At 39.8% G+C, this 22,051-nt stretch overlaps 2 protein-coding genes and 1 long non-coding RNA gene across 5 annotated transcripts; 1 reads left to right on the top strand and 2 right to left on the bottom strand.

The window, feature by feature from the left end:
• Positions 1-1,314: 1,314 nt before the first annotated feature.
• Positions 1,315-7,701, bottom strand: rnft2 (ring finger protein, transmembrane 2). Of its 2 annotated transcripts, none has more exons than XM_066689723.1 (10): positions 7,502-7,701; positions 6,798-6,875; positions 6,092-6,579; positions 5,861-5,937; positions 5,402-5,502; positions 4,590-4,743; positions 2,869-3,018; positions 2,706-2,771; positions 2,422-2,523; positions 1,315-2,196 (listed from the first exon to the last, which is right to left on the bottom strand). In XM_066689723.1, the coding sequence occupies exons 2-10, from the start codon at positions 6,842-6,844 to the stop codon at positions 2,062-2,064; spliced, it is 1,320 nt and encodes a 439-aa protein (XP_066545820.1). In that variant the 5' UTR covers positions 6,845-6,875; positions 7,502-7,701; the 3' UTR covers positions 1,315-2,061. The 2 variants fall into 2 exon arrangements, with proteins under 2 accessions (XP_066545820.1, XP_066545819.1); XM_066689722.1 differs by lacking the exon at positions 7,502-7,701 and adding an exon at positions 7,313-7,481.
• Positions 7,702-7,707: 6 nt separating this feature from the next.
• Positions 7,708-11,186, top strand: spring1 (SREBF pathway regulator in golgi 1). 2 transcript variants are annotated; one of them, XM_066689727.1, is made up of 6 exons: positions 7,708-7,891; positions 8,091-8,319; positions 8,440-8,596; positions 9,085-9,236; positions 9,476-9,589; positions 9,979-11,186. In XM_066689727.1, the coding sequence occupies exons 2-6, from the start codon at positions 8,227-8,229 to the stop codon at positions 10,060-10,062; spliced, it is 600 nt and encodes a 199-aa protein (XP_066545824.1). In that variant the 5' UTR covers positions 7,708-7,891; positions 8,091-8,226; the 3' UTR covers positions 10,063-11,186. The 2 variants fall into 2 exon arrangements, with proteins under 2 accessions (XP_066545824.1, XP_066545822.1); XM_066689725.1 differs by having other exon boundaries at positions 7,708-8,319.
• Positions 11,187-15,529: 4,343 nt separating this feature from the next.
• Positions 15,530-18,258, bottom strand: LOC136712627 (uncharacterized). Its single transcript, XR_010804865.1, has 3 exons — positions 18,176-18,258; positions 17,533-17,708; positions 15,530-16,467 (listed from the first exon to the last, which is right to left on the bottom strand). It is a non-coding gene; the product is annotated as an uncharacterized LOC136712627 (long non-coding RNA).
• Positions 18,259-22,051: the final 3,793 nt, after the last annotated feature.

Raw genomic sequence — 22,051 nt, 5'->3', positions numbered from 1 at the left:
AAGAAATCTGGTGATATTTCGGGGTCAGCTCTTCTCACAGTGCGCTTCTCTTTAACGACTGCCCCAGTCCAGCAAAAATGCAGAAATGTTTTGGATCTGGAAAACCCAATTATAAATATGATTATTACAACCACAGATGTGCTTTTGAAGGAGTATTTAAACCATTTTAATTATATATAATAACTTTGTCTAGTATCCCAATTTAACGGATACGATTCTGTATTAATTTATTTCTAGAAAAATAAGTAAACGTTAAGGCTGTGAAAATGTATTTCAAACTAAAAGCATGTAACTTATTTATATATATATATATATATATATATATATATATATATATATATATATATATATTAGAACGTCTTAAGATATATTGAAATGCAGGTGCTATTGATCAACACGGTTTGAAAGATTTGATTAAACCACTAACAGCTTAATTTGGAGATACATGAAATTCACAAACCAGCAAACTGATTTAGGTGCTTTATATGGAATTTAAATATGATTCATAATCTTGCAGGTTACGGATTTATGCAAATACATCTCCAGTTCCAATCTCATATGCTGTTAAATAGACTTTTTAGGTGTTGATGGTCGTGTTTGTTGTTTGCATTGGGTGCCTTAATTACTATGCTCTTTGCATAAAAATATAATTTGGGTAAAATACTACTTTCAGATCAATACATTCAAGTTAACTGTGTAAGGGTAAATACTTGTTGAATTTAAATTTCATTGAGATACAATAACATGGTTTTAAATATGGCAATTCAGGATTGTTACCAAATGCTTTGATCTTGTTACTGTGTTTAGTTACTAAAAGTCTATGACTCCTAAACAGAAATGGGTTGTCATTTTTAAGCAAACAAATCTTTTCTTAAGTGATATGAAGTAGAGTGTCTTAAATGAAAATCATACATTATAGCTTCGTAACCGTGATTTTGACCACTGACAGGATGGTAATTGACAGATCTATTTTTTCAGACCTTTTCAAAGTGTTACTTTAGAGACTTTTGTTCAGTCTGCGAGTTCTTACTGGAAGGAAGATGTGCAGAATCTGGGGTCAGGGCATGTGACTACTGTTTACATAAGCTACCACGTTTTTGTATAACTGCAGAATTGTGATTTTCATTGCAGCTGTGAAACTGTGTGCTTTTATAATCATTCTACTTGAGATGTGACCGAAATATTGAGAATTCTCTTGTGAATTTTGTACACCTTTGGAAAATAAAGAGTTTCCAAATAATTGTGTTTCTTTTACTAATTTCCACAACAAATAAGCAACATATATAAGGATTAAATCAGAACATATAATTCTGGTCATATTTAGGGCTTTATTTTCAGTACAGAATCAGCACTAACAAAAACAACAAAAGCAAGTTGACAAAAAACTAAATCTAATAAAACCATATTGCATATCTAAATTATTAATTAGTTCGTGGGAAATCAGTATATATGCAGTTCAGACAGACTTACACTAGAGGGCGCTATCTGATGTTTAAATCTTAGAGCGCTTGCTATACCATAACATTAAAATTCCGAACTCAAATCCCTACAGCAAAATTAAGTTGCTTTTTGTGTTATAACCTTTTTGAACACTTAACATGAAATGTCCTTTTCGCTCCTCAAAAAAGGCCAGCAACATGTGTGTGAGGGGCCTCAATATTAATTTTACACAGAGACAGTGTTCTTAGAAACTGATCACAATCTTTCCACACTGCAGCGTGTTTAAAATGCAAGGTCATCTGCCAACCACACGCATTAATACTGCAAGAAAATATTTTAAAATGGAGGGAACATGAACAAAGATGGCCCTGAATCTATGTATGGATGTTAACCCTTCATCTTCTTGGTATAGAGGGGGAACAAACACATCTATTCGAAAAGAATCTGGAACTGGAATTGGAAAAGGAATCGTTCTGCCGGCATCAATGGATGGCGGTTAAAGGGTTAAGATATATGCACTACACTGTCTTTAAAAAAAGCCAGCATAAGGGGGAAGGAAGATCATGTTTTAATGGCCGAGTCTGCCCTAGACTTGATTGCCAGCCCTCCTCTGCTGCAGGATTAGTAGACCTGGAAGTGAGCCGAGGTGGTGCCGTCCCTCCAGCAGCGCAGGGTCTCGATGATGGCCGAGCGGCACAGGGGGCAGGTCCGCTCCCGCTCAAACCACAGGCACACGCACTCCTCGCAGAACACATGCTGACCACGCCACGCGCATAGGGCGAGGAGGAAGAGCAGGAGGGCAGGGGAAGAAGTAAAAAATAAAAATCACCCACACACACGGAACAAATTCCAACTCACCTAGTCAAAACATTTCATTTTGGGCTACGGCTGCTTTATGCACAGATTAGCTCTTCTCTGTGATATTTCCACTACTTTAACTAACTAAAGCCTGTGAGAATAAGCCCCGAGTTCTCGTCTTACCTGACACATCAGGGCCACCGGCTCCCTGAACTCCGCCTGGCAAATGGCACAGACGTCCCCAGCCTCGCTGCACTGCTGGCTGCTGGCCCGCACCCCGTAACTCTGTCAGGAACGGACCAAGAACAATCCAGTACCAAAAAACTAAAACAGAATGGAATGAAAGGGCACCAACAATACACTGCCACTGACCAGTGAACATCAACAGCAGATCACTTTACAACCTCACTTTAATTCCTTGTTACACGTCTTTATATAAATATGTAATTAAGAACAAACATCGTCACCTGGGAACTGCACAGCATCTTGATAGCTTTCCTTATTGCTCCGATTCGCCCACAAATATCAAAGGACTACAAAACAAAGAGGCACAGTAAGGTATGTGCAAAACACTGTTGCCCATTTCACTCCAGAGTTAAACATATGCTTAATACTCCAATTTGGGTTTACCTTGCACAAACTGTAGAGTATAATAAGCACTCCCCCCAGGAGATAACTGTTGGAAGGGTCTTCGCCGATGATGTATTTGTACCACAGCTGGATGGGGACCAGGGCTCGAAACAGCTGGCTCAGTTCCTCAATCACCAGGTAGAATTTACCCTGAAGGACAGCAATCATTTATTTCTCAGCCGACACCCTTACCGAAGAGCACAAGACAATAATAGACATGGAACCGCAATACAGAGAGTGTGACTGAGGTTTAACAGCACAAAAATGGACAGTTCTTAAAATATACCCTCCAGTTGGCTTTAGTGACAGCGACTCAGGGAGTACAGCCTCCAATAAAGGCATACGAGAGCCATCATTTCAGCCTCGGTGAGAGAATAATAGCCACGCGACTTGCTGTAGCACATGATTTTCTTCAGAAGTGCCCCCTTCCAAGCTCTCGCTCGGCAGCCAAGCCTTGCTTAGTCCCCAAGATCTGACGAGACCAGGCTCCAGCATGGCGTGGCGACGGGCCAATGTTTTATGGCGGCGGGTACGATGGTGGCAAATTATCTGCACTGCTAGTAAACTGGCAGAGATGTCTCTCCACCTGCTCCCCACGCGATTCTGTGGCTGCATGGAGCTCGAATATCGCAGAGGTTTTTTTTTTTTTTTTTTATTGGTTTGGTTTTAAAGACAGCGGATTTAACTTTCACAGACACATTGCAGTTCAATCATGATTCTCTCAGTCATGGAAAGCTCCACATACAAAGTTCAGGGAGGCAGAGAGCAGAGAGAGGCATAAACCGGGTAAACCCACTGGGCCACACAACACCAACTGCGGATTCTCAGTGGGGCCCGGCATCTCAGTCTGTTAAATTAATTCATGCATTTTACCTGACAAGGATTAATCACCTTCCCAGGGGCCCTGCTCACAGTGAGACAGGGGTGCAAACCTTGAAAAGGTGGCAATTTATCTTCCCTTTTGTCCAACAAGCAGCTTTTCTGATTTCATGGGGGATTTTTTTTTTTTACACACAAATTGGACTTTAGCCAGACCTGTTATTGCAGTTATGCATCCAGTAGCTCAAACGGAACAATGTTTCAATGACGTGGGTTTATGTGTTCATTGCCATTAACGATACCAAAAACTTAAACATGTGTTATGAGATAAATTCCAGAAAAAGTGTCGATTAATAAAATAGAACAATTAAGAAAACAGAGTTAGATGAGAAACTGATGGGACTTTTTTTTTTCCCCAACTAAATAAAATGGTTAAAATCAGACATTACTTCATAAACTGAAATCAGGCCACTTGGGTTTGATTCAGGACACAGTTTGGGGACGGTGGACAGAGAAGTGTCCCAGCTGACAGGGGCGGTCTGGGACAGACAGCAGTAATGGCTTTCACGAGCATCGCCTTTTACTGGGAGCAGTGACTTCACCCTTCTCCCAGGGGAAATGAGGTCAGTGACAGCAGCAGACTCGAGCTGGCTCGGTGTGCCTGTGTGCCGATTGGCCTGTTTACAACCGCTACCGAGAACTCCAGGACCTCAGTGTGGGAGAACAGGATCAAAACACATTTTTATTTATTAATATAACTGTTAAACAGCGCCGCGGTGCAGAAGTAATCAGGGAAAAGGCACCGCTTCAGACATTAGGGAGCAGGAGAATGATTTATGATGCACTAATTAAGCAACCCATCCATCTTGGTTTAATGCTTACGTAAATACAAAACGTCTTACCCTGGATTTGAAAGCAAGGAAAATTCTGGGCAGGACAAGAATGAAGCACTTCAGGCCAATCGTAAAGAACTTGAGGACAAAATCGGTGACGCCAACCACCCAGATCAAATCGAAGAAATCAAAGCTGTCAAGGTTGGGCTTCATAAATATCAAGCTGAAACGCAAAAAAACGAATTAAAAAAAGTGTTTTGACAGTGGTTAATTATCTGGAGTCACACCAGCAGTGTTTTTACTTTCTAAATAACATTAGTCTAACCTTACATAACAAATCAAGAGAATTTCTCGAGAGCTGCCGTACTATACCCAGAGTATAGTTATTACTTTATTCTCCAGGAAGCTTGAGGAAACTCACACTTTCAACTTGAGTCCAAATTAAAGGCAAATAAAATACGAGATGGTGAAATGCTTAAAAGAAAAATGAGTCGCAAAAAAAGTACTCACAAGACAAGCGGTGTAAACGATGCAAAAGAAACCTGAAGAAAACAAAAAACCATAAAGACACAAATGTTAAAACGATAGCTTAAAATAATTATGAAAATGTCTATGTACATTTAAAATAAAATGTACATTTAAAGTAATTGATATATGCAGATGTATGGATTTTCATAATGGTTTATTAGGTTCAAGCTATGTAGATCAATATTGTATATAAATACATTATTAATAGCTTTAATCTCTAAGGAATGTGAAATTGAATTCAAGGCAGTTTCTCAAAAGATCTCCACACCTCAATTGTGACCAGTCAGATGGTTGTACAATTGTGTAAAATCGTTTATGTGAACAGTGTCGGGACCTTTGCTTACTAACTGTACCTGTTGTATAACTCCTCCGCGCTAAACGAGTAGTAGAGATACACAGTGTTCCCAGCAAGGAAAGTCAGAATCCAGAAGGTAACGAACACAGATCTCTTCTCCTGATGCACAAACAGGAAATGTGATCAAACATTATATATTATATATATATATATATATATATATATAGATAGTTATTTATAAAACACAGGATATCATATAAATCTGCACAGACTTCACTTTTAAATCAAGCCTCTCAATCTTGCTTTCCTTTCCCACCCCAGAACAGAAGTACAGAACCTCTCATCTGTCTCATCATCTCTTGCCTTCCTATACTGCAGAACAACGACCTCTTTGACACTGTGGTTTCCACAATAAGGTTTGCACTTGCTTTTTTGGTGAAAACCATTATCAAAAGATTACCAAGCCTTTTTTGGAGGGGAGATAGAGAGTAGTTCGTAAGTGTGAAACTTGCCTTACCCGTAGGGATACTTGGTGTATCACAGTCGAATTTGCACAGGCAAAAGTACTTGCCATCCCAATACACACAGCAATTCCTGTGGAGAATAATACTTTAAGAAAACTCAAAAGCATGGGTTCATTAAATCCATATTTCAAGGGCTGCAGGGCTTTCAGTTATTAGTGCCAGCTGAGCTTTTACACCCATATGGTTCCACAAACACCTTGCTGACCTGTTGGCCTACACCTTACCCAGTTTGTGCTGGAAGCAGACTTTAGCCAGCAGAATGAGGATGAAGGGGAAGCCTTTCTGAAGCCAGGATATGACTGCGCGGAGCTCGGACAGGGCAGGGGCAGGAGTGGAGGGGTCCTCCGAGCTGTCCTCCCCATTCCCGTGGCGATCCGTGGCAGCGGCATGCAGCAGGGAGGAGCGGTGCGAAGGCGGCTGGTGGTAGTGGTGGTGGTGGTGGTGGTGCTGGGGTTGGCGGGGCAGGTACGGCGTGCTCTCCGGGCGAAGAGGCCCTTCCTCCCTGGCAGACGAAGTCATCTGAATGAAAACTTCCGGTGGGGACCCCAGGACAAGGCCTGCCGCCTGGAAGGGGGCGGCCGTCACATTTCCTGAGGGGACCCCCACCAGGCCAGAGAAAAGCTGCTGCGGGGAGGGGGCTTCTGGTTTCAGGCATTCAAAAACCCCCCCTTCATCCAGGCTGTTCTCTGAGCCAACAGTCTGACTCCTCGTCCTAAGTGAGTGGGCAATAGGACGGAGAAACATAATTCCAGTGTGGGATTAAATTATACTGACCTGTCAGAGCAACTGAAGTATTCAAAGCTATTTAAGCTACTTTTAACATCTATTACATAAATCATAAAAAGGTGAGATATTTGCCCATTTATATACTGAAAGGGATTGGCTGAAGACAGAATTTTAACTCAGAAATATCCCATTTCTATAATGAACCTTTCAGGTGGTAGCCCATCAGTGATGCTACTGTGTCTCCTCTGCATTGCCTCCAACTCTTCACAATTGCGTCCAAAACTGTAACACCAAAAAATAACACATTTAGCATTCAGCACTGGCCACCAAAGGTTGCATCACTTCAGCTGCACAGCACAGCTCAAGGCAATATTATCTGCAAGCCCTAACAATGTGACAGCCAAGCCAAGACCAGCTGTCATAGGGAAACATAATTCAGCATCTGAACCTTAGCTGTAGCCTATTTATGTGTGCAGTAGGAAAAACATGTCTGACAAACTAAGGCTTCAAAGCAGCTAAACATGTAGGCAGTTATTTTCTGTGACTGAAACAGACATATCTGAAACATGTGAAAACAAAACCTTAATGCATCCAGACTCCTGGGGGATGCCATCACTGTCACGGAATTAATAACAATCAAAACACAAATCAGGTTTAAAATGACACGTTGCTTTTATAATTTGCAGAACTAAGTGGAATATAGATAACAAATAACTCACAGTTGCATACAAGGTGCGTGCCACTGGAAACAATGCGTTCAGATATGGAGCAGCTGAACAATACGGGGATTTTGTAATATGAAGATGCATAAACAGTACTAATATGATTGCATATTTATCTAGATGTCTCTGCAGCACTGGCACTGAAATTCACACTTGTCCGGTGACTGATTTACACGAATACCTTACCCAGGTCTCTCCGTCCCTCTCCTCCGCACACAGCGCTGCTCATGTTCCTGTTTTCAACGACAGCGCAGCTCTTCCGGCGAGACGCAGCCAATCAGGAAGCTTCTCTCCCCACACCCAATGAGAAGCGAGAACCCGGGAGATTGACACGACCCTCCACCAATCCGAGTCCGACTCCGTGCAGAACGGCTTCCGTGTTTGCCTGGCTCGCTGCAGTGGGGCTCTTTCTGACGATGAAGACGTGCATTTCTACAAAGGATATATTGTGCATGTTTTTTTTTTTTTATATATATATACATTAAGGTCTCCCTTCTGTAATTAGCACTGTGCGATTTCGATTGGCGGTTCTTTTATTTTGTTGCAGCCTGCATGCTTACGCGTGTCATATAAGCGGTGATAATGCATTTAATACTGTACTTAGCGAGCTAGTTTTTTTTTCCAAACCAGGTTATAACCCTCTTATAAATGCAAACTTAAACTCGTTTTATAGACAGTGTGTGTATGTATATCATATGATTAGGTAGAATGGGTTAGCTGTGGAGTGCGTGCATATGTGATCTAAAATGTCCTAAATGTAAACATAACATTTCAGACTAACACCTAAACGTCCAAGATGCACGTCGTGTTTGCAGCCCCCGATCTGAGCTGAGATTGACAATCCAGTCGGTATTAGATTTGCATTGATTTCCACGGACTCCAGTGATAATACACTCGTGTAAAGCGGCTCCATGGTGTTGCGCAGACTGCTGCGAAAGCGCTGGGTCCTCGGGGTCGTGTTTGGATTGTCCCTCATCTACTTCTTAACCAGCACACTTAAGCAGGTAAGTAGGTGGCCGTGCAATCACGTGTTAGTCAGCAAAGTCTTACACAAGGTCATTTTGGACTGATCTTATGAACTGCCTTATCTGGGGTGACCCTCTATCTCCTGTCGTGTTTTCCAGGAGGAGAGGGCAGTGCGGGACCGGACCCTTCTGCAGGCCAGGGACCCCGAGCATCGCATTGCCTGGAAAGTGCGCTTCAGCCTCGGCAACAGCAGCCGGCAGATAACCCAGTGCAGGAACTCAATCCAGGGCAAACTTCTCCTCACAGATGAGCTGGGTAAGCAGGACACAGGACACGTTTCCCCTCCCACTTAGCAGTTTTATATCAATTTAGGACCCCCCCCCCCAAAAAAAAAAAAACTTGCACTAATTAACTAATTAACTGCATTAGACAGTTATCCCGTTGAGCTTGGCCCTCCAGTACTTAATAATACACCCCACCACCAATCATAGTGATGTTTTCGATTATATATTATTTGGCCTTGCTTAGTTGCCTAATTAAAGCCAGTAATTGAACCAGAGGAAGCCTTGGTCACATGATATTCAGATTTGAATATCACCTGAGCGCCTAGTCATGTAATTGAATTAATTGTTAACATACATGAATCAGAATAACTGTTTGCTGGGTCTGAAACTGACATTTATTTGTATAGGTGTTTAACTCCTGTTGGATGGTGGCCGTGGAGCTACTTGGAGTTAATTGTGTGTGATATATATAATTCTGTGTGAATTCTACAGCTACAAATTGCAAATATTGTTTCTTAGGTTACGTCTGCGAGAGGGAAGATCTGTTGGTGAATGGGTGTTGCAATGTGAATGCGCCGAGCACCAGGCAGTTCCTGTGTAAGAGCTGCCTTGCTAGTGGCTGCTGCAGTGTGTATGAGTACTGCGTCTCCTGCTGCCTCCAGCCAGATAAGGTACTTTAGTGTTTTATTTACTGCTGTGGGAATTGCATAAAATTGGAAAATCAGAACCATGTCATTCATTACGAACATTGCGAAGTTGCTTGGAAGGTTAATTAAAGGTCGGAAACGTCAACCCTGCCAATAAGAAATTCTTACCACATCATTTGATGCCAGTGCTCTGGTTGCATGGGGCTCCTTGCATCATTTGGGCTGTTATTATCTTAAACAACACGCCTTCATTTCACCCCCAGCAACCTCTTCTAGAACGCTTTCTCAACCGGGCCGCAGAGGGATTCCAGAATCTCTTCGCCGCAGTTGAAGACCATTTCGAGCTGTGCCTGGCGAAGTGCCGGACCTCGTCACAGGTAGCCGCCAACCACAGCCACGCTAATTGTTTTTCCCTGGTCTCGGTGATGAAGCTAATGTGGTGCACTTCCCTAAATGAGAACCTCGTCATTAACTGTAGTTATTAGCCCTGCTTGGTACAGGGATATTAGGAGCATCTGTTACCTGGCACACAGTCTATTAAGATTATTTAATATGGTTAAGTAAAGCTTTAGGGGCAACAGAGTCATGTGCCATTAAGTGATGTCTTAAGTTTTATGAGATAATTAAATTTGACATGATGGAATCCTGATATCAGTGTCCTACACTGTATCTCTCAGGCCTTTTTCTACATAAACCCGTTCCTTAAGCTTCATTTAGAAAGGTGCAGCAGTTCTGACATGTGGCTTCTTTTTTCTACCCCCAATAGAGTGTTCAACATGAGAATACTTACAGAAATCCACAGGCCAAGTACTGCTATGGAGAGAATCCCCCCGAACTCCTGCCTATATAATTCGTCAGCCTTCGACCCTGGCAAAGATGGAAGAGAAATATCACTACAGGAGCCACCCTTGTGTGTCAAATGACTGAATGAAAGAAAGGTCCCTTTGAATTAACTAAACAAAACCAAGGACTTTGCTGTATTTCCACTTATGAGGCGAATCTATTTAATTGGGAGGGAATATAAGATTGTGATGTGGAAGTGCTGATAGCCTTGTGTTTAAAAAAATGTACGTCAACAGAAAGGGACATTGAAGAGAATTTGAATTTACACTTCATAAGTGCAAATAAGCCTCCATTACTTCATCAATGATGATTATCAGGTTTCCGAAACTCACACATCTCAGTTCTCACATGAAAAAGTGAAGAAAGATTAGGATTTTGTAGTCTGCCTTGCAGTGCAGTGTGAAGCTACAGTTCATTTTCAGCGGTGCTAGATGCTCTAGGCATATTCAATGTTGCTGCGAGATCCTTGATCCTTGTGCTCTTCAAAACCTGTTTCAGTAAAGCATGTTTTTTCAATTCCAGAAAAAGGAATTGTGTTAACTGTCACATGCCTGCATCCTTCCCACTGCCCATTTCCATTCACTTTGTTTTGTTGGAATCGTCACTAGCCTCACCCAGTAACCCAGTTTTGCAATATCATATTTTAACTCAAATTTCATATCATGTTCAGAAGGCTAAAAATACAACCTCTGAATTATTCATTATTTGAATTTTATCTAAAGCAGAGCCCTTTTCATCTTGTATTTTGTACTGGGTTAAAAACAGTTTATTTAAGGTTTGGTTTTGTATTTATGTTTATTTTTTCAAGTAATTCGATGTTCACTCCGATACCTCAGCCCTTAAAACAGGATTGAAGAGACCAAGGACAATGTTAATGTTTTGTTTTTATGATTTATTAATATATGTGCACAACAATGCATGATTGTAAGCAGTATGTTGCCGATTATGTGTTTTATCTCTATTTAAAATAATAATACTACACAAAAACAATAAAATCACAGCATGTTCCTTAGCTTTGCACATACCTTGGTGTTCAGTAATCCTGTTATGAAAGTGTACGCAATGTTTGAAACTTGAAGAAATCATGTAACATTCCCTATTAAAAAGCATAATGGCTCCTTTTTTGGCGTATCAGAGGTATACGAGCAGACTTCGGGGTTTTGGAAAATTGCTTAATGACAAGCAATCAATGAATGTCCCTTTTCTGAATTACATTTGGCCACAGTCATTAATTTCCTGGGTGCTCATTAGTTCCCCATGTCATTAAAAAAGAAAACAATGGGCCTGACATCTCCGTTCTGGAAAGTAGTGCTTATTCAGAGAACCTTACCACCGCCGTTGAGTTTACTGATTATAGGGGAGAAAGCCAAAGGCCTGGGCTTGACATTGCTAAATCACAAGAATGCATTCTTTTTAAAGTGAGGCTCCTGCATGGAGGATCAGACAAAGATAAAATAATTCATCATCTTGATTGCTTAAAAAAATAATCTGCATGATAATTAAAAATATGATCCATAATTTTATTTTCCTACTAACTTGATTAATGAGGGTTAAAGGGTTGTTTTCTCAGTATAAATGTGTGAAACAAGCGCTGAACAAAGTGAATCCCATTAAATGGCATCTCAGATACACTGATGCTTTTAAAAAACACATTTGTCCTGTGCAGTTCTTAGTTTTCAATTTAACGTGCATTTCATTGTATTCATTTTCTGTAAATTAAAATTAAGCAAACTGCTTATTTGTTTGGCAAGAGAAAGGAACACGTGATAGCCGAGAAGGTTTCCAATAACTAGTTTTACACAAGTTAAACATGATTATGGTTAGAGGTGATAACCTGTGCTGAACCCAACAACTACTACCACTTCATGGAATTAATATAATACATATAATACATACCTTTCACAATCACTAGATGTAATTCAGTTATAGTGTAGCATGTTTTTTTTGCAGTGCAACATTCACAAATTGTATGAAATACCTTTTTGCTTTATGGATAAAAACTGACAAGAAAACAACAATAATGTGACAATCATGTTTAACCTCCTTCAATTTAGGGTAATTACACAGGTATTAAATGATCACAATATATACCTTTAGTTTACCAGCCAATCATTGTAAAAACACATGGTTATATTGTGCTTTGTAGGACGATAATGAAAATATTACTAAAATGTGTTTTGAAACTATACTACTTTTATCTAATTAAAATAATCTGTTTTAGATCTACTGGTATACATTTTAAGCATCTTGGATTGATATCTTATATAGAGATTATATCAAAAGTTATAAATCATGCATGTGCTGTAGTGTAGGGCATCTCAAAAGTAAATTTAAAAATGATACAGCCTGAATCTGTGTCACATTTGTCAGGTCGTATATAATTTCCAAAAAATTAGTTGGCCAATCCAGAAGAGAACCACATTTTAAGTGATGAGTATCTCAGGTGTGAAAACCCCCAGTGCCCTAAACTGAACCCAACTCTATGCCCTGCTATGAAAATCAGTTTTCATTTACACAGAAAGGTGAAGGGGATTTCCAGAGAAACCGTGAGAGATTGAAAAAAATCTATTTTCTGTTTTGTTTAATCAAAAACATTAAAAACACATTGCTGTTTACTGTAATTCTGACAAAAATAGACCAGGAGGGCAGACAATATAGCGTGAAACCCTCCCCCTGATACACCCATGCCAAAATACCACTCTCTAAACCACTCAGATGTAGTGTGTGTGTGGGGGGGGTCTCCCTTCCAATAAAAGAGGGATAGTCACCTTCTGAAATGTCACACACCATCCTTTTTTCCTTTCCTATCATACAAAAAAAGTTCCCTTTGACCCATTTTCAAACTACACCTGGAAATAGACGTTAATGAGTAATAATATGTCATACACATCCCACTTTTACTTATTTTTTTTCCCTAAAATTTGACATCACATGTACGTAACACTTTAATTCTAGTGAGACTAATCGATCATTTTAGAACTGCCAGCTCATCTGAAGGTACTATAATTGACATGCCAAAAAAATAAGTAAGAAACAAAAATACTACAATATGTTACATGACGTTTACACCTCAAGCAATTCCAGAGAGGTCAAAGAAAGGTTTCTGAGAAAGACGTCTACTTTGTCCATGATAGAATAAGTGCCGTGTCTGTGTGTTGAGGGTCTTAATCTGCAGAGGATTTGTTTCAGAAACGTGCTTCTCTCTGAGTTGGCCTTGCTTCCTGATGGTTTATTACACTCATGTTTCCACTAATCAAAAATTCCCACCAAACATTCTGCTAGAGAAAAATGACATAAATACAAGAGTAAAATTCCAGAGTGCTTTAATTTCCCCTGTACGGTTTATCAAACGCATTTTTCCTCCGAGAGTGATATTTCTCTGAAAGAATAACATGCAGCCTATATTACAGAACGTACGTGGTTTCTGTGGTTGTTGCTCTGCCTAATGAGAAACTGATGTGTGAAGGAAGATGACAAGAGGTTACTTTCACTTCAACAGGCTTCCTATGTGCAGCAGCACGAAATTGCCTTTAACACCCTCTACCCACTGGCAAACCTATTGTATACCCACCACGGAAACAGTCGAGGGTGTGAAAACAACATGAAAAAAACCCAACAAATAAATAAACAAACAAATCCCTTGACAACTCACACGTAAATTTACAGTAAACTCAACATGATGTATATTAATAGATATATAATATTGTGTAGGTCCCAAAACAGCCCTGACCCGTTGAGGCATGGACTCCACTAGACCTCTGAAGGTGTGCTGTGGTATCTGGCACCAAGATGTTAGCAGCAGATCCTTTAAGTCCTGTAAGTTGCAAGGTGGGGCCTCCATGGATTGGACTTGTTTGTCCAGCACATCCCACAGATGCTCGATTGGATTGAGATCTGGGGAATTTGGAGGCCAAGTCAACACCTTGAACTCGTGATTCATCAGACCAGGCCACCTTCTTCCATTGCTCCGTGGTCCAGTTCTGATGCTCACGTGCCCATTGTAGGCGCTTTCGGCAGTGGACAGGGGTCAGCATGGGCTCCCTGACTGGTCTGTGGCTACGCAGCCCCATACGCAACAAACTGCGATGCACTGTGTGTTCTGACACCTTTCTATCAGAACCAGCATGAACTTTTTCAGCAATTTGAGCTACAGTAGCTCGTCTGTTGGATCTTCGCTCCCCACGTGCATCAGTGAGCCTTGGCCGCCCATGACCCTGTCACCGATTCACCGCTTTTCCTTCCTTGGACCACTTTTGATAGGTACTGACCACTACAGACCGGGAACACCCCACAAGAGCTGCAGTTTTGGAGATGCTCTGACCCAGTCATCTAGCCATCACAATTTGGCCCTTGTCAAAGTCGCTCAGATCCTTACGCTGCCCATTTTTCCTGCTTCTAACACATCAACTTTGAGGACAAACTGTTCACTTGCTGCCTAATATATCCCACCCACTGACAGGTGCCATGATAACAAGATTATCAGTGTTATTCACTTCACCTGTCTGTGGTCATAATGTTATGGCTGATTGGTGTATATATCTGCATTACTTTCAGCTGCGTTTACATTGATGTCTCTGGGTTATCAGAATCTCAATCATCACACACTAAATGGCAATACAGAGGATAACAAATACATAATTTTGACCTTATTGTGATTGAATCCTACAATACAAATATGGCAGCTGTCAGCATTTCCTTCATCTGCCTGCATTATGTGTTAACTCATTGTATTAACAGTGACTCGCTCTCGTTTGTTGCATAGCATGGGTTGTGTGAACTTCCATAAAGACTGCATTTAGATAATCTCTATATAATGTAGATAGATAGATAGATAGAGAGAGAGAGAGAGAGAGAGAGAGAGAGAGAGAGAGAGAGAGAGAGATATCAAGATTTATTCTGCAACATATCAATTGATTACACTTTAAAAGAGTTTTCAAATGATTGGTCTACCTGACAAACATCTATATGAAAATAAATACATAACTAAATAATATAAATACTATTCTGTGACAGCAGCTACCTCTTTCAGTCAGAATCAAAAAGGTTGCTAAAAATATGCATCTTATTTTTATCTACAGACTAGTTTCTGAGTAATCTGGACAAGTATCTAGTGACGGCTCAGAAACCCCTTTTATTTTTTTGCACTAATCAGTATTCATTACTTTATGCAAGGAAGATGAGTAGTGGTAATAAAAGGTTGACAACCATTTCTACAATTTTCAAAAATGAGTATGCCTTGTTTTGTTGTCGTTGTTTTTTTTTTCTGCATGCAGATGAAGTTGTAATTAGTATTCTTAATCCATGTCTGTTTCGCAACTGAATCACAATTTAATTGATAAATATATACCTGTGTACTTATTATCTGCAGGGTTAGATTCCAAATCTATTTGTTTAAATCACCTTTAAATCACCTCTTTATAAACACTTGGAAACAATTAATTGAACCCATAATGTACAGTCAAAGAAACAGACAGTGTCACAAAATATTTTTTAATAATAGAAAATATAGTTTATACAAATAAATTAACAATTATATAAATATAGCAAATATTCGACAATGACAATAAATAGAAAAATAGAGGCTCAAGTACCATAATCATTGCATGTCAATAAAAACAACAGTTTACATTCATGAAAGTCTCAAGTATATCCTGTAGATTGTTTCTGAAAGATGCCTGGTGAATGAAATGGAAAAAAAGCGCTGTGGTCCATGTTGGGAAATCCCTGTATTGTATCATAGCATAACCTCGAGACCAAGAGCATACCCCCTACCCCTCCCTCGTCACGACCCACCCAACGGTCTAGAAAAAGACTGATATTCCTCAGTATGTGGGTGTTTATACATGCACACACCCACTTCAGAGGAATATCATGAAACTAATACTATCAGCAGCAACCTGTTTTTTATGTTTTGTTATATCCCATTCAAGAGCTGACTCCGCAGAATGACCCTGCTTGGCTGCGGATAAGAGATGGGGCTTCACGGTGCCGTGGCCAGAGAGCAGACAAGTGCCTTCATGACGGCAGCCGCCCAAGAAAGGAACAAAGAGGAGCGTCTGATGAGTGAGCAACTCCATTTCTTCCGTTGAAATACGGCAGAAGGGTAGTTGAGATGAGGGAGTTTCCCCAGCACAGAAATATTGAATTCTACACACAGGATACAGTCTACGTGAATGGTCAGATCTGTTGTTCTGGCCTGTGTCTCGTTGAGGTTGGTGTGAAAGTCATCAGCTTGAGGGTTTAGGTCCTGTTGCTCTGTTATGATCGTTTTCAGTGCAGCATTAATGAACAACAGACCGTTCTTCAGGCGGATCAGCTGGTGGCTCTCGGTGTCATTCCTGTCCCCAGGCTGCAGCACAGGCAAATCTTCCATTTCGGTACATGTGTCTTTTGCAATTGCGTTTAATTTTGTCTGGAAGGTAAATAATTAGACATCAGTCGTTAGCAAAAACTAAGAGACCTTTCCATTTAAGGTATTGTCATGGGACTGTTGAGCAAGTATCCTTCTTTGCCAATCTCAATAGCCCCAAAAAAGCATGAGTCATTTTTGGCCCAATATACAAACAGGAAAAATTGGATTTCTGTGTTTATAGTAGAATAGTAGGTGTACAGTTTATAGGTATTGGAGAATGTTTTATTTTCCTTGCATATCGAATCTGACAAGCAAAGTCATCCAGAATCTGAATGTAAAATAATAAAGAGGAATTCAATTACAGCAAACTAGGGTAACATCAGTAAACCTGAAGACATTCAATCCACTAGATTTTATCTGAATACTGTCTAATCAAGGAAGTAGCTCTCATATGACTTCCTTCAGAGAGCTGCAAGGCTAACATGTTCCTAGACACTCTGTGTTGTGTGATTAATCTGCACCTGGTTAATGTTACGGATACGCATGATGGTGTGACGGACAGAGAGGCGAAGACATAAAAATGAACGAATTCTAAACCATTGGTCTCTATCAAGTCAATGTCCAAATCTGAGCGGCCATCCCACCCCAACTTTGAGTTCCAGGTGACATTTCATTTGTTTAAATACATGTGTGAAATACCATGCCTCTGTGTTGAGTGTTTTTATACAAACTTCATGTTTTTTTTTTTTTTTTTATTGTACACTGAACAATGTATTTTTTGAGCAAACATAACACGAATGCTACTCTTTTGAAACTTAGCTAATAATGATGAAATTTGCAATGACATCTGAACTGTTAAAACAAACAGATATTGCTGTTGATAAGTAAGGAATAGGATGTTAACAAAATGAACAATGATGATTAACAATACTTCCTCTTCTTCTTGGCATTTGTTCCTGATGAGTTTTGAATTTATATGAATCATAAGCAGCAGAGACTGGGAAAGCTTGAAAAAAATCTGGAGCTCCTTTTACTATATTGTTGAAATGTACCCTTCTGTCTCAAGTGTCTCCAGTCTAAAGCTTGTGCACAATAGAAATACAAAGAAATGAATAAAATACTTACATATGTCTCTAAGAGGCTATCCATGTTTTTTTTCATGAGATATGCCAAGAGTATAGCTTTCTCCCGTGTCTTCTTGCATTGACAAGAGATTTCTGGACATGAGAAACTCCTGGTTACTGGACTGGCAGTGATCTCTGACATCACCACACACATGGCGAGTAGAGCATTCAGAAAATCTGGAAAAGAAAAACATATATATTTGTGAATACCATTGCCAGCAATTGTTATATATTAGACTGAAAGAAAGGCAGATGTATATGACATGATATGTGTTGAAACCACATGTCTACAGAACACCTAAATGCCATTCATACAACTTAAATGTAAGACGGGTTGATTGTATAAATTGTACATGCAGGCCCTTAATACTGTGATAATTGCTACTCCGTCTCTTGCTTCCTTGTAAATTACATCTCTAAACAAGTGTCCTGAAAAAGCAAAATTGCCTTGATAAATGTACCTTTAGGTCAGTGACAATCGCATATACAGAAATAATTGGTACCTGCTTAAACTCCTTCAACCAAGGCATTCATAAGAAATAAGTAAATAAACAAACAATAAAATACATTTACAAGATACTTTTGATAAAGCTTGTTAAAGGTTCTAAAAACATAAATACAAAATTGAAATGCATATTAATTACCTGCTGTTGACTTCATAAATACAATGCCCAAAGTTTTTTGATGTACCTATGTGTTGCTGATAAATGACCAGCTTGGATCTTAGTGAACTACTTTTGCAAGAATGTGCTAGGGGGTTCATTTATACTCTGCTCTGAGTCATATGGGTAATGACTTTATGGAAATGTTGCATACGTCCACACTAGATAAAAAAACCCACAAAGAATAAAGCATATGAACTTTATTTAAGTTGCAGATTATGGACAGTAGATGGCATAATTGAAGAAGAGTGGCTCTCAAATTGTCAACAGTGTATTTTCAACGTGAGCTCTGATCTAATGATAATGTGATCTATATTGAGTACTCAGTTCTAATCAACACACATGGCAGAATTAGGCATATTAAACCCTACCTTATCGGCATGCATTGTAACAACATACATCTAAACAAATTAAGAAATTAAAATTAATGCTAAGAAATTAAGGCTTTTATTTTATTTTCAGTGACATTATGTTTTGAATTTGAAATCGATATTTCAATGTAAAACTACCTAGATGTATTTGAGTAAAACAAACTCCTTTGAAATGCATATTTTCGATACAAAATACTTTGATGGCATCCTTTAGAATACAAATGAGAAAATTCACTATTTAATATTTCTATTTCAAATCCCACAATGAACACCTACAACTACCCTCCCAAGTTCCCAAACCTCAGAATGATTCAAAGTACAAGTATTAATTTATTACAGCACCAAATAAAATCACTTTATAATTAATTAAATAATTAAATGAACAATTATATAAAACTTGCAAACCACTTTGCAAGAATGTATAATAAAGCCATGATCTTACCTTGCTACTCTAGCAGAAGTTACTTGTTTGAGTACAGCCTCACGTTCTCTGCAGGGGCCATTTTTCTAAAAATATCCGGAAACGTTCTTAGATCACAAACATCATGAGAATCCAAACCCCACCTGCTTAAATTAGTCAGTAGTGAAGGGTGGGGTATTATCATGTTTGAGTTCTTGTGGGATGCCAAAGGAGGGGAAGATCTTGTTCAGTAGAGGAATTACAGTTTTGGATAAAGTGGAGGTCACCAATTCCACCACTTGATATCTGGAGTAGGTTCTGGTCTACTGTGGACATGGTTGGGTCTAGTATTTGTGATTCACATTAGTAGTTGAAGTGTAGGGTTAGCTGCCGCTTCTCTTTGAAGGTCTTGTCGTGTTGTGTCTTACGTACTGTGTGGAAATAAATGTATTCTTCAGCCACCGTGTTGGTGGGACAAGTCAGGCAGTGGGTCTTGACACATAATCTGCAGGATTGCGTTACCTGGTTTGTAGACGCAATCCCCATTGGTCATATACCTTGGCTGTAAGACCTTTTCCTCATCTTGTGCTTATTGAGCTAGGTTTACAGTTGATATTAAACTGGGGAAAGCCTTGGAGTGTGAATGCTTGCATCATAGGCACCTTCTAACACATTGTTTTTAAAATGATTGATGAGTTAAACTGGGTTCTTGTGAAAATTTCCATCCTTGTCTCCAATGTAATAGGCCAAAGAAAGGAAAGAAAACACATACACCCTGGTTGCAGAATCAGAACGGTATTGTTATGGTGTGTTATAGCCACACACACTCCCACACAACAGCACCGTTATTCACGCTTAAACATAAACTACCTAAGTGAGACCACAACAAAAGTGAGTCACAACATTACAACAACTTACAATATATGAACATTGTCTTGCCATCTCCTTCTTTCTCATGTATTTTTATGTTTACTTTCACGTGTAATGAATCCTAAATACCCATAAATTATGCTTAATTCATAATGTAATTGGAAGGGATCCCCTAAACACAATTCTTCCCCATTCCAGTTTATCTTGTGCTTCTAAACCAGCAAGAGTCAATCTCTCACCCGCACACAAAACCATTTCAGTTTTAAACATTTTAACTCAGCAGTAAATTTTAAACTATGAACCATAATCAGATTCCAAAGCCACTAGTATCTTCTGCATTGCTCTCTGTAACCACACAGTTGACAAAAATGGAATGATAGAATCTTTCCGATATTGAGATGCAGGAAAATGAATGACATGTCACCCTGTAGCATCACGTCTCTCAGGACTTTTTTGTATTTTCTCCAAAGGTTGAATATGATCGCTCCTTTCCTTTTTTAAAGAACCCGAGTCATAGTTAATGCTATAAACTCCTTACTCTTTCAGAATGTCTATGGCACACTCATCTCGAGTCTTCTAACCTGTAAGGGATGTTTGATTTACTCCAGCAAGTGGCCAACACAGGGGAATAAATGACTTCTGAATCTCCCTTGTGGTTAAGATACCTGCGCCAGGTCTCAAGTCATGCATATTCATCCTATCCTCTGTAGCCCACTAAGAGGCAGTCAGTTGAAAGCAAGCAGTTTCCAGCATAGTAAATAATAGTCAGCAGGAAACTCCACCCCACCCCCCACACACCCACCACCTCTCTGTGCACTACTTTCTGTTTTTGAACATCATAGAATACTATGAGTCATCTAAATTCCTCTGTCAAAGATCTATGGCTATTTTTGGCTCTATCTGCAAATCCCAAAGTCATAACGCAAACACTTCGACATCTTTCCATTAGGTAGACGCAAGAAGTCTCTGGCCAACAGACACACAGAAAGTGTGTGTCGTCAACTCATTCAGATTGTGTCAAATTAGGAACTGGTGACCAGGGATTGGATTTGGACTGGGCTGGAAGGATGGGATGTGGTTTAGGCCTAGATTAAATTAAAACTTAAACAGAAATGCAATAACCATGAAATTGTGGGTTTCAGTTGAGAAGAGGAAGCCTATATTAAAAAGCTGTCATAATTTATTGGATTGTAATTTTCTGGAGGTGGATATTTAATCTGGGTATTAGTTTCCAGGATACTAATCAGGGGTAAACCACTCAACTTCTCTGGCCCTATATATATATATATATATATATATACACTCACCTAAAGGATTATTAGGAACACCTGTTCAATTTCTCATTAATGCAATTATCTAACCAACCAATCACATGGCAGTTGCTTGAATGCATTTAGGGGTGTGGTCCTGGTCAAGACAATCTCCTGAACTCCAAACTGAATGTCTGAATGGGAAAGAAAGGTGATTTAAGCAATTTTGAGCGTGGCATGGTTGTTGGTGCCAGACAGGCCGGTCTGAGTATTTCACAATCTGCTCAGTTACTGGGATTTTCACGCACAACCATTTCTAGGGTTTACAAAGAATGGTGTGAAAAGGGAAAAACATCCAGTATGCGGCAGTCCTGTGGGCGAAAATGCCTTGTTGATGCTAGAGGTCAGAGGAGAATGGGCCGACTGATTCAAGCTGATAGAAGAGCAACTTTGACTGAAATAACCACTCGTTACAACCGAGGTATGCAGCAAAGCATTTGTGAAGCCACAACACGTACAACCTTGAGGCGGATGGGCTACAACAGCAGAAGACCCCACCGGGTACCACTCATCTCCACTACAAATAGGAAAAAGAGGCTACAATTTGTACAAGCTCACCAAAATTGGACAGTTGAAGACTGGAAAAATGTTGCCTGGTCTGATGAGTCTCGATTTCTGTTGAGACATTCAGATGGTAGAGTCAGAATTTGGCGTAAACAGAATGAGAACATGGATCCATCATGCCTTGTTACCACTGTGCAGGCTGGTGGTGGTGGTGTAATGGTGTGGGGGATGTTTTCTTGGCACACTTTAGGCCCCTTAGTGCCAATTGGGCATCGTTTAAATGCCACGGCCTACCTGAGCATTGTTTCTGACCATGTCCATCGCTTTATGACCACCATGTACCCATTCTCTGATGGCTACTTCCAGCAGGATAATGCACCATGTCACAAAGGTCAAATCATTT

The sequence above is a fragment of the Amia ocellicauda genome, chromosome 17 (genome assembly GCF_036373705.1).
Source record: "Amia ocellicauda isolate fAmiCal2 chromosome 17, fAmiCal2.hap1, whole genome shotgun sequence".
NCBI classification, from domain to species: Eukaryota; Metazoa; Chordata; class Actinopteri; order Amiiformes; family Amiidae; genus Amia; species Amia ocellicauda.
This window is presented reverse-complemented; position numbering and strand designations above follow the sequence as displayed.